Source organism: Lactuca virosa, chromosome 5 (genome assembly GCF_052849685.1).
Source record: "Lactuca virosa cultivar CGN04683 chromosome 5, Lactuca_virosa_CGN04683_v6, whole genome shotgun sequence".
Classification (NCBI taxonomy): Eukaryota; Viridiplantae; Streptophyta; class Magnoliopsida; order Asterales; family Asteraceae; genus Lactuca; species Lactuca virosa.
Window position 1 is genome coordinate 180301508 of NC_136430.1, and position 13568 is coordinate 180315075.

The 13568-nt window shown below is 33.2% G+C and overlaps 1 protein-coding gene across 1 annotated transcript; it reads right to left on the reverse strand.

Moving 5' to 3' along the window:
* Positions 1-4911: 4911 nt before the first annotated feature.
* Positions 4912-12180, reverse strand: LOC145115344 (BTB/POZ domain-containing protein). Its single transcript, XM_079051618.1, has 12 exons — positions 11770-12180; positions 10986-11169; positions 10809-10877; positions 10630-10728; positions 10141-10220; positions 9339-10032; positions 7671-8305; positions 6584-6668; positions 6435-6486; positions 6284-6333; positions 5860-5907; positions 4912-5147 (listed from the first exon to the last, which is right to left on the reverse strand). Exons 1-12 carry the CDS (start codon positions 12084-12086, stop codon positions 4971-4973), a joined length of 2490 nt encoding a protein of 829 aa, XP_078907744.1. The 5' UTR covers positions 12087-12180; the 3' UTR covers positions 4912-4970.
* Between the last annotated feature and the right edge of the window lie 1388 nt (positions 12181-13568).

Genomic DNA, 13568 nt, shown 5'->3' on the forward strand with positions numbered 1-13568 from the left:
TTACAACTACTGACCTATAATCCAAAAATCTCTCATCATCATCCGACTATGCTTGCGGTCCACTACCTGTAATATGAAAAGCTGAGTGGGTCAGGCTTGGGAGCCTGGTGAGCATATAGGGTTTTCAACCCACAATAATAATAAACTTATTAAGTTCATCAACCAACAATAACCCTGATTACCCATTCCCGTTATCCTCACTTTACGTCCCTAAACACCTATCACAAGGGACCTAGCCTAAGGAATATCATCGTGATGGACACTACTGCTAAGGGGACTCCTCAGCCATATATGTCCTAAAGGCAACCATGAGGGGGATGGAGTACGCCAATGAACATATAGTTCACCAACACCTACAAGTTACGAACCTGCTAGTGTTCCACTAGACTGTCTAGAAAGGTCTGTGGTCGTCATCTATACTCCGCTAGACGACTACAACAACAACAACAACAACAACATCGAGGCCTCTCACCATTTTAGCACACATCGAGTATTTCGTATACCCATGTTTTACCCAACATATTTGTAGATAAAATACATATACAGTTTAAAACTTGTATAAAACATCTATTCAACAGTCACCTCAAATAAACAATTAATATAATTACACATAGCACGTATTTTAAGGAAGATATTGCATATCTATGTGTAAGGTGAAAGTGACTACACACTCACCTGATTTAATGATAATCGGGCAGCACTTCGTTTCCTAAAACGACCGTTTCTAATAAAATCGGGAGTTTTATTGAGAAATCGGGCTCTGCGAGGGTTGGGCTTCAAAACCGAAAAGATAAATTTTTCCGGGTCTTCGGGCACTTCGGAACGTATTTTGGGTGTTTGGTATGATACCTGGGCTTTGGGGGAAGTTGGAATGGAAGAAATATGGGTTTAGGGGTGTAAAATGACAATTTTCTAAATTATCCCCGGGAGGTCTCGCACCCTTCTATTTATAGGGGCGAGACTTCTGATCGGACGGCTGAGAGGACTCCACGCGGCAACAGATGCGCAGGGAAGGGTGATGGCCCGCACGTGCGAGGGTCTAGGTGTGGGCTTCTGATTGGACCGAGGTCTATGGTCCAAGGTTCGGATCCGAAGCAAGAGGGAAGGAGGACAGGTGGTGCGAAGGTCGGACACGCGGCAGGGAGAGCGAGGCTCGGACGAGGCTGCACATGCGTCGCTCCTTGGATGTGCCACGGCTTCGGAAGCGAGGAGTCACCGCGACACGCGTCTGCCAGCTGCTTGGATGACTCAGCAATTTCGGACACGTGGCACGCATGGAGCGATGGTGACGTGGCCGAAGCATGACTATGCCAATTTTCTCGGATTTAGCATTTTTTTCTCGATTTTTGTGCAAAAACTTCTAAAATCCATAACTTTCGCATACGGGCTCCGTTTTTGACGTTCTTTATATGCACGCGTAGGTAAAATTACGCTCTACAACTTTCGTTTAGACTTCGTCGACTAATTTTGACTTTAATTTTTATATTTTTATTTTTAACAGACCGGGACAGGAAATCCGTTAAAAATTCATAACTTCTTCATCCGACGTCCGTTTTCGTCTGTCTTTTTACCGTTGTACTACTATTGACGAGACCTTCGATTCTCGTTTAGGTTGTGTCGGCTAAAAATCACTCGATCTAAAATTCGAGTTTTTAGCTGTCTACTGTTAAGTTGAAACTTAGAAAAATCATAACTTCCTCATACGAAGTCAGATTTGGACGTTCTTTTTATACATACTCTCGGTTTAACTAACACTATGACTTCCGTTTAGATCAATAAGGCTAAAAAGTAGTTTATCAAAAACTCACTTTTTACGTCATTCGGCACCATGCCGATTTTGTCGCGAAACTTCGACAGGTCATAACTTCTTCGTTATAACTCGGATTTCGGTATTCTTTATATATCTGTAATCCTTGTCACGACCACTACAACTTTCTTAATAGATATCGGTTTTATCTAATATTTATTTTCGACGCTCATTTTTTATACTTAATTAATTAAACTCTAATAATTAAGCATAAAACACATAATTCACATAATATTCACATAATTCCTTTTCATTTCTTCAAAATGAATTACAAAAGTTAACCTAGAAAAATCATAACTTCCTCATACGAAGTCAGATTTGGACGTTCTTTTTATACATACTCTCGGTTTAACTAACACTATGATTTCCGTTTAGATCAATAAGGCTAAAAAGTAGTTTATCAAAAACTCACTTTTTACGTCATTCGGCACCATGCCGATTTTGTCGTGAAACTTCAACAGGTCATAACTTCTTCGTTATAACTCGGATTTCAGTATTCTTTATATATCTGTAATCCTTGTCACGACCACTACAGCTTTCTTAATAGATATCGGTTTTATCTAATATTTATTTTCGACGCTCATTTTTTATTCTTAATTAATTAAACTCTAATAATTAAACATAAAACACATAATTCACATAATATTCACATAATTCCTTTTCATTTCTTCAAAATGAATTACAAAAGTTAACCTAGACTATCACGTCAATATTAATGTCTAACCTAGAAACACGGGCGTTATAATATATATATATATATATATATATATATATATATATATATATATATATATATATATATATATATATATATAATTCCACCTTACAAAAAATAGTCGAACTCTTCTTATTAACCCATTTATGGTTTTTCACTCATGTGTTTCAATTATATTCCAAATTTAAGTCATATTTGTGACTTAATTCATTAACAAAATATTTTTGGCATGTATAGTTACAACTTACAAATAAGGTACAACCCATTTATACAAAATCTTGTCCAATTATTCCATATGACTTAATACCTTCGTCTACTAAAGTAATTTTTCACTTTAAGCCACTCTAAACAACTTAATTTATTAAGTTGTGGACTTAATTCCATCACTAAATAATTTATCATGTTAGGGGTTATCATCGTCCCTTTTCAATCCATCATCTAAATCATATACACACATATTAATGAACTAGAGCTATTACAATACCATAAACAAGATTTCATCCCTAGATTTTTGGATTACACTCAGGGTTTCACCAATATCTTCAATTTCCCAAAGTATAACATAGCTAGGATTAGAAATTGGGGATAGCTTTACCTTAATCGGATGATTTGAAGGATTAAACCTTGAAATGACACTTCTTATCAGTATGTTATTAGTAGGTGTAATCGCACATTTGTGTGCATGTTTTAAGAGTATGAATTGAAATGACCGACTAATGTCGAGTCTCTGTTTTAATATGTTGTAGCATACTACACTCCGTATGTGCTACATTCAACGCTAATTCAAGATGTTTTTACTTTTGTCACTAAAAGTCGTTCCTAAAAGCTAATAATAATATACTTTCTTTCGCTTCGTGTCCTTACCATATGTGTCGTGTTTCACAAAAGTACGATGTTGTCACTATTCCTTTTACGTAACACGTTTCTCGCCTCACTTATGTGTCGCGTCCTCTTTGCTCTACGCGTCGCGTAATGTATCAAAACTTTAGTCTTTTTTTTACAACTTTTTCCTATTTCATTATCAATTTATAACACCGATACAAGTTTTTAACAAGAAAATTTGAATTTGAACACATTAATACACACATATCTATATATCATAACTTCACAAAAAGGGTATTACACGCACATGAGAAACACAAATCAAGATACATCATGTAGTGATGATAAGTTTTCAAAGGGTAGAGTACTAACCTTAAGTTGTTAAAAAAAATACTCACTTCACCACTATGCTTGAATGGTTGGCCCATGATCAACTAAGTGGTTATCCTTTAATAAAGCATTTAGTTATAATTAATCTTTTTTTAATCTCATTTTATTTCTTAAATATGTTACTTAAGTCATCAAAGACCATTGACAAAAATCGGACCTGATTTGGAGCCCAACGCAAAAGTTATAGATTTTACAAAAAAAAAAATTCTCAATTATTACACGACCCATGTAATTTAAGCCTATAAAATACATGACCATGTAATTCTATTGGTTACCCATCACGTGCTTTTTGGCCAAAAATCATGTTGTGCCTTGATATCATTGATCACAACACTTTCATAACCAATTCTAATGACTTTAATATGTTTAGATTATTAGATATCATTCAAAAGTTGTCCAAACACTTAACTAGCATCATTAATACTATTGATACATTAATCAAAGATGTTATCATCCTTATTTTCCGTTAAAGCTTCAAAACACCACTTATAACTTCTACATTGGATTTCCTTCAATAATTTGAACATAGAACACTTGAATCTACATCTAAATCATGTAAGAACCTTAAAATACATAATCAATTTCAAATTTAAATGGACCAATGTATGATCCACCATTATTAGAGCTCATAAACTTCTACAAAGCTTCATAACATCAAAATTGACTACAACGTTGATTCTTTAACCATGAGTTGAACTTAACATTACAAAATCTAACTCAAATCATAACATATGAATCTATTGATGATAAGGATTTGAACTTCCAACGACTTAGAAACCAATTTACATCAAAGCACAAGTCAAAACTCCATTCATGCAAAATGTACAACCAAAAACCCATAATCATCAAACATAGAGTCTAGAACCTTCATAATAGATGGAACTCTTAGCTTGTTGGATAAGAAGTCCAAACTATGATTACATACTAAATCAATCAATCAAAAGTTAAATTCAATGGTTATATACTTTATCTTCATCTTCAATGGTTATCAAAACTCAAAGAGTATATATATATATATATAAAAGTAGCATTTATATGCTACTCTTACGTCAACTTCCCAGTAGCATTTAAGGGGTAAAATAGTGAATTTACTTGTAATAAGTAGTTAATTCAATCAGATATATATATATATATATATATATATATATATATATATATATATATATTATATAGCAAATAGCAAATATGGGTGTATTTTAATACTAGAAAAGAAAATAAAAATAATTTAAATGTAAGTCATATAAGTTGCACAACAGCAGCTATCCTCAAGGACCCATTCTGTAAAAGTTCTCCAAGTTCATCAAATAACAAAGCTGTACGCCAACCCCATCCTTTGGGAGCTTTTGGTAAAAGGGTTCCTGGTTGTTTAAAGCTTCCAAACACCATCACTTCTCTTTTTGATGGACAAATTAACTGCAAAATAAAATGAAGTAAGAAATAAACATTATTTAGGATAAATTACAGTTTTGGTCCCTGGGCTTTCGTTAGAATCACACTTTTTGTCCAACTTTTGAAATAATGTCGATAGATCGCATCCCTGTGGTTTTTAACAAATTACAGTCCCCATCCTTCTGTCAATGTAAAAAGACTATTCTACCCTTTCTAATATCTTTTTCTTTTTGCGAGCACCTGTCCCTCTGTCCATGTAAAAAGACTATTCTACCCTTTCTAATATCTTTTTTTCTTTTTTCTGTTACTAATATAAAACATAAAGGGTAAAATAATCTTTTTATATGGAGATAGGATCGGCGCTGTAACTTTTTTAAACCACAGGGACCATTTCTGTAATTTACTCTATAATTTCCCTACTTCCCAAGAAAAGAGCCTAATCACATAAATATTTCAATAATACATGATTTCTTTTCTTGGCAGATTTACAAGTTAAAATTTACATATTTTCCTATTAGCATCATTAACATTTGAATAAAATACAGTTTTGCCCCTGTGTTCGTTAAATACATGAAAATGACCATTTTGCCCTTCCCCATTTTTGTCATCTCCTTTTCTTTCCCTACAAACGAAACCTTTGTTTGTGCATCTTGGCTTTGAAGAGGATAGGGGCAAAATGGTCCATTCTACATGACATTTTCATATTATTCCAATTAAATTTTTGTATAGTTTTTACCTGATAACGAGCAGTAACCTTCTCACGAGCATCCACATACATATGAACCTAAGAATCATATCTCCAGTAAGTTACTAATAATATAATCAATAACATAACAGTTCTAAGAAAAATTAAAAAATGCTAAAAATAGCAACGTATTTCCATTGATTTATTTATCAATTTTAGCAATGTCATCAAAATACAATTTACAATTTACTTTCATTTATTTTTGTGTATAAATTATAACAGCATCCTGCTTTCCTTTCTTTTATATCACAACAAGGTATTTTCATTTTTTTCTCATAATGCTTTGAAAAATTTACACAATTATAACATTCTACTGTAAATTTTTATAGAAATAAATGGAAGTAAAATTGTAAAATAAATAAACAAATGAAAAAAAGTATGTTGCTATTTCTTGCATTATTTTGTAGTGACAAACCTTTCTAAATGATTCAGGTATCTCTGCCTTCCTTCGATGAAGAAACAATCCTATAAATATAATTACAATTTACAAATCAAAATTATACAAAAAAAATTATTATGACATGGATAATCAATTATTAAAATTATTTAATGAGATGAAAATTTACCAAGAGTTCGACGCCCTTGAGGATCTTCATCATTGAAAGCCTGAACACTTACCTATAATAAACACAATTGTACAAGTAAAATTCTTTATTTTTATTTTTATTTTTATTTTCTAATATGTTTTTAAATAATGCTATAAACAATAACATACCTTCCATAAAGAACCAGCATAGAAATACTCAGGAGAGTGTTTGACTTGTCCATCATTGAGCCGAAGAACATCTTGGAATTCCACCCTATGAAGTAATAATAAAAAATAAAAAAAAATAAAAACAATGTTAGGTAAGCTATATATGAGTGTTCCTTTTTGACTCAATAGAAAAAAGTCAAAAACATGAAAATTAAAACCAGTATTAGTAAATAGGGTTAAAAGCTTGTTTATGCAACAAAGTGGTTTTTTTTGGACAAAATATGAAATGATTTTTCATTATAGAACACGTTTTATCTGTAACCTAAAAATGTGGTTGCATAATTTATGGAAGTTGTATAAAGTGGTAAAAGGAAGTGAAATGTTGTTGCATAAAAAGGTAAACAGTTTAAATCTTGTTGCATAAACTGGTAAATAGAAACATTGTTGCATAAATTTTTATAAAGTTAATAAACATCGTTGCATAAATTTTTATAAAGTTAATAAACATCGTTGCATAAATTGGTAAAAAAAAATGAAACATTGTTGCATAAACCGGTAAAAAAGAGAAATATTGTTGCATAAATTGGTAAAAAAAAAAATGAAACTTTGTTGCATAAATTGGTAAAAAGGAGAAAGTTGTTGCACAATTTGTAAAAAAAAAAAAAAAAATTGCATAAATCAGTAAAAAGTTACATTGTTGCATAAATGGTTAAAAAGAAGAAGAAACGTTGCACAAATTGGTAAAAAAAAATGAAACTTTGTATTAGTAAAAAAGAGAAATGGTGTTGCTTAAATTAGTAAAAAAAAGAGAAACATTGTTGCATAAATTGGTAAAAAGGAGAAACATTGTTGCACAAATTGGTAAAAAAAAATGAAACTTTGTTGCATAGATTAGTAAAAAAAGAGAAACATTGTTGCACAAATTGATAAAAATAAAAAAAATAATAAAAATAAAAAAAGAAGAGAGAAATATTGTTGCATAAATTGGTAAAAACAAATGAAACTTTGTTGCATAAATTGGTAAAAGCATCAAAATATATTGCATAAACAAGCACCAAACCCTAATAAACTACATAGATTCAAAAGCAATTAAAATTTGAAAACTAACCCAAATCGAAAAGGAGGAAAATGACTCAAAGGCGTTTTCATATCCAACGATATAGAACTACTTTCATTCTCCCATTCAACTCCACCACCATCTTCAGACGAAGAATCCATCATCTGCACCCCATTCACCCTCCCACCAAAATCCCCATCATACCCCTCCCCACTCCCTTGACTCAACCCCACCACAGCAGTCAACCCATCCCCACCATGTTGATGTTGTTGTTGTTCCTCTCTATTCTCCACATCATCATTCCCATTCCCATTCCCATTCCCAATCGACTGCTGACAATTCCTATTCCCCATATGAAACGGGACACGCGAGAACACAAAACGTGTTGGCGGCCATGCCGTTGCGGGGACGTACGTGGATCCGCGTCCGATACCCGCTAGCCCGTCGATGGTACCGCGCACGTGCACGCGCACAGGGCGAAATAGTCCATTTACTTCGCCCTGAGAGGAGTCGGTTACGTACACGTCTCCTATGCCGGTTGTTGAAGTGTTTTGATCGTGCTCTTGCATGTAGTAACCGGTGCGTGTGAATCCGTATGGTGGCCTACACTGACATGCCATGCTGACTAGGCAACAACTTTTGCAGGTGTCTGCGCCTATTTCGTGGATACGTTGGCTTAAAAGTGTCTATAATGTAATATAAAATGTATGATTAGGTCAAATGCAAGAAATAGCAATGTACTTTTGGCTTTACTAACTTTTTACAAATTTGCCCTTGTTTTGTCTTGGGTTAAATGTAAAAAATAGCAACGTACTTTCTTTTATATGTGCATTATAGCACCCTACTTTCATTTATTCTATTACAATTACAAGACTGCACTTTCAACATTTTCTTAAGGGTAAATAGCACAAAAGACACTAAGTTTACACTAAAATTCTAATTCGACACTGTTTTTTTGTCACAAATTTGACATTGTTTTCCAATTTGTTACAATTCTAACCACTTGATCGGTCAACCTGGTTACCTACTTACCTACCTACTGACGTGGCATGAGGACGTGTCAGTTTTGATGATGTGACATGTTGACGTGTCAAAATTGAATTTATTTTCCACAAAAGACACTAAGTTTTCACTTTTTTCGATTTTGACACTAAGTTTAATTTATTTTTATTTTTTTCAATTTTGACACTATTTTTTTGTTCCAAATCGAACATTATTTTTTCCAATTTTGTTCGATTTGGGAAATGGAAAATGGTCAAACAAACAAAATTGGAAAAAATGATGTTCGATTTGGAACAAAAAAATAGTGTTAAAATTGAAAAAAAAAACTTAACTTAGCGTCAATATCGGGAAAGTGAAAACTTAGTGTCTTTTGTGGAAAAAAAAAAACAATTTTGACACATCAGCATGTCATGTCAGCATGCCATGTCATCAAAACCAACACGTCATCATGCCACATCAATAGGTAACCATGTTGACCTGTCCAAGTTGTGTCAGAATTGTAACAATTTGGAAAACATAGTTTCAAATTTGAGACAAAAGAAAAAAAAAAACACAATGTCAAAGTAGAATTTTCGTGTAAACTTAGTGTCTTTTGTGCTATTTTCCCTTTTCTCAAATGTTTTTATCATCAAATATCAATAATTCAATATACAACTTAATGGGGAAAAGACAAAACAATCCCTAAATAGCAAACAACAAACAAGTTAGAAGCAATACCTGGAGCCAAAGACCATCATTAACCGATTTACAAGGGAACCCCAATTCTTCTAAATGCTTCCTCACATTTAAAAGAGCCTCAAAAGTCATATTACAATACAAAACCGACCCCCCTTCAAATATATTAACAAAAGTATCATATTCATCACTATTCAATCCACAAATCCCCTTAGCACAACTCTTCAACTCTCTTCTCCCAACAATCCTTCCACCCCATGACAAGGGTACCCCACACCTACCCCACTCATTGTCATTCCCAAATCTTTGCCCTACATTAAGCCAACTATTATTATTCAATTGATAACAAGACCCCTCTTCAGAAGGCCCTTCCCCTTCCCCTTCCATTGTTGCCATGTCAGCACCATGTGGCATGTCTTGGAAAGATGAAGGGTAGGTGAGGTCATTTGTACGAGGAGTGGGGGTAGTTTGTTCGGTGTTGCAGTGGCATTTTGGATCTGTGTTAGACTGACCGGATCCGGATTCTTGTACTTGGCGTCTGAATTCGGGCAGCCCGGTTTGGGAATCCACAACCCGGTCAGCAAGCTCGACTAGAATGGTTTGGGCAGCATCATGAACTTCTCCTTCACATGATAGTTGACTGGTCAAAGTCTTGGAAAGGAGCCCACTTTGATCTGGATGTTCTGATTTACTAAATGCACCTTTTGAGAGGAGGATGTATAATGCCAATTCAAACCTTTATTAAAAGGGAATGTGAGATTAACTCAGTATTCTACAAAAATTGACATATGTGTGTGTGTGTTTGGGGGGGGGGGGGGGGGGGAGGAGGGGGGGGTATGTTTACCTTTTTTCTTCACTAGGCACCCATAGTTCATCAGAAGTTAGTAATGCATGCAGTGTTTGAGAGGAAAGCTTTGGAAGCACCTGTAAGTTGAAAGATGATAATCTAGAAGCATAAACTCTTCCAAAATTATATAAATTATTTTCCAAGAGAAAAAGAAAAAGAAAAGAATAGAATAGAGACAAAAAAAATGAGGCTATATCTATTAAAAGACAAAATAGGTCAAGATCATTTGAACAAATTACAATCAGGAATTTGAATGTTTTAAGGGCTAAATGGAAGAAATAGCAACTTGTTGTTCTTTATTTGTTTATTATAGTATTCTACTTTTATTTCTATAATTGGAAGATTTTTAAAAGTACAATGTTGTAATATGAATCTATGATAAACAAATCAATGAAAGTATGTTACTATTACTTGAATTTAACCCTATTAAGAAAGATAAAGGTGTGAAAACAGAAGCTATAATAGACATAAGATTTCCTTTCTTACTTCTTTCAACTCCATGGCCCCACTTTGACAAAGATAACCCCAACAAGCATTTCTAACACGTTCTCCATGTTCACCATAATTTTGGCCCTCTGCAAAAACCTACAGTAAACATGCAAATGCTAAATAAAAATAACTATATATGATATCAAAGATATAACAAGGAAAAAGAGCTCTCAAACCTGATATGCTAACAAGTTTGTAGTCCAGAGTTCTGATATAATGAAATCAGTGCAAATCGCACATAAATTCTGCAAGAAAAGTTATACAAGTAACAAGATTCAATCAATAAAGAACATAATGCCCATGTTACCCTTTTCCCTTTTATTATGTAAATGCTGAATAATTTACAAGGATACCTGAAGGTCAAGAAATGAAGCTGCAGCAAGAACACGGAATGCATTAGTGTCATCAAGTTTAGGGTGATTTCCATATAGATATGCCAAAGCTATAGCAATGGCTTCTCTGTTAACATTGTTGTCATCCACATGCAAGGTCAAAACTGGTGCATTTGCATCTTTCCAAGGACCATGAAGCATGTTTCTACATAGTACAATCAATGGCAATGATCAAATATTTATAAAAAAAAAGAAGCAAGAAGACTTGGATGTGTAAATTATTCAATAAATCCAACCTGTAGGAAAAAAGATGCATAGAATTATCAGTGTTCTAACTTGTGCCCGTATCAAAAATCAAACTCAAACTTCTATCAAGACTCTTGAAAATGTTAAATAGAAGGTTACCAATGTTAATTTATCATATCCCTCACTTTATAGGTCATTCTTTCTGCAAATTACTGCATGTTTGTTTTATAAAAGTTACCCATATCAAACAGATCATGATACCTAACACATATATGAGCAATAGCTATCAACTACTTCAAAAAATCACTACTGCCTTACAGTCTATGAATCCAATTTTCCAAAATTACTCCTATTTCAGCATTGAAATATGCTTTAAGACAGCAAATGTAGTCATCTTCAGAGTTTCGATTTAATTGTTACTTCACTTTGTTAATCACTTACGGTTTCAATTAGCTTATACCACACTATCATATGAATGAATTCCCACTAATTACACAAAAAGCATAGGGTCAATGTAATAAGAGGGGAAACAAAACTGAAAAAAAGCGAGAGTTGTAACCTGAAGTAAGAACTACGAGAGAGGATGAGACGGTGGAGATGATAAGTAGCGCCCATGGCCTGAACGACTACATCTGAGAAGGATCCATTGTTGAAACCTTCCATTTGAATATGATCACATAAGGAAGTGAGGTTACAATCGAGTGCGCGGAGTTCGGCGCTGCTTCTGTCGTTGTCGGAGTGCTGCTGTAAGGGTTGTCTCGCCATTTCCATTGTTGCGGTGCTTGTGCTCGTGCTTGAGCTCCCTCGTCCTCCGTATGATCGTTGTTGGTGACGATTGATATTGTTATTAGGGTATTGCTGCGTTTGTGATTCCATGAATCTACGTATTAATTCATCAATGGGGAATGAAGAACAAGAAAAGGAAAGTAAAGAGAGGGCAAACTTTTCCCGTTCCAAGGAAAAAACAGTGGTGTTGGTACAAACAATTGAAGTTATATATCCGTAGATCCTTTTACATCGACTGATTTTTGTTAGAAGTATTTTTAGTTTTTTTTTTTTTTTTTTTTTTACATTTATTACAATAACTTTGTTAATTTATTTTTTTTATGGTTAAAATTTTATTTGTTATTATTTTATGATATAACTAGGAGATATATGTAAACACGTGCTTAAAAATTGATTAATGAAATATATTGTTTAACTTGATGTTTTAAATAGGTTTTCAAAGTTTAGATATGAATAATATTTAAAAAAATATTTTTTATTTATTTATATTCAAATTAAAAAATTACGTACAAATTAAAACATTAGACTTTTTATTATTAAAATAAAAAAGCTTCAATATGCTTCTTCTATTCTTCAAAACATGTCTATACCTCGTCTAATAACTCAATAAAAACATTATTAGTACGATATTGTTCATAATAGAATGTGATAGCAAAATTCCTAACTTTGAAGGAGTTGCAACCATCATTGTGTCCAACTTTTTTCTTAATGACCAGATTCAAATAGAGCTTTGTTATCGATTATCAACGTACTATTGAACTTTAGTTTCTCATTATATGCTTCCGAAAACAAAGTCACTTTGTGTTTGTAGTCTTCTCAGTTAGTGTTAGTTGACATGTTGCAACATGTATGTTATGTAGAGAATATCGGGATGATATTCTCCAACGCTGCATTTTTGTATAACTAATTAGAAAAATAGTTTAACAAACAATATAAATAATTATACAATTATAGATAAACTTTTAAGGTTTGACAAGTAAATTAATTAAATAAAATGTATTATATAGATTTAAAAAGATGAATTAATAATTAAAAATAAAAATATATCAAATAATCATCTTGACTAATTAAATGGCTTAAATGAGATAATAAAATATTTTAAGGAATTAAATTAAATAAAATGACTATAATTATTATTATAATAATAATAATAATAATAAATGAAATATAAAAAGTCTAGGGGGTATTGTGTTATTTCTGGAAACCTCTTTTGTTGAAGGATATAGAGTTTCAAGTTAAAACTATCAAAAGACCAAACCTCATGGACTATTTATGCCAACCTGTGAAACTTGGGCATCTTGTCCCCCATAACATAACACATCATCATGGGGAGGATTCCTTTTCTTTTCATATTAAAGCTTGCATCATGCTTCCTCATAATTAAACACTAGCTTCTTTTGTTGTGTGAGTCGCCAAGAGTGAAAGGGAAAAAGGGGATAATCGATTTCGGAGCACCACCACTTCTACTGCCGTGTTTTGTCTCCCGTCGTTGGAATATGTCGTTGTTGCCGCCAAAATCTGCTTTGGGCATTGTCGGAAGAGGGGGGGGAGAGGATGATAGGGTGGGTTTGT

Bases quoted from the DNA above. Each gene is read 5' to 3' on its own strand.
- LOC145115344 (XM_079051618.1), bottom strand. From the start codon at position 12,086: ATGGAATCACAAACGCAGCAATACCCTAATAACAATATCAATCGTCAC. The intron at 10,033-10,140 runs GTAAACATACCC...CTTTTAATAAAG, and splicing joins GTGCCTAGTGAAGAAAAAAG to GTTTGAATTGGCATTATACA. The intron at 5,908-6,283 runs GTTTGTCACTAC...TATGATTCTTAG, and splicing joins TACCTGAATCATTTAGAAAG to GTTCATATGTATGTGGATGC.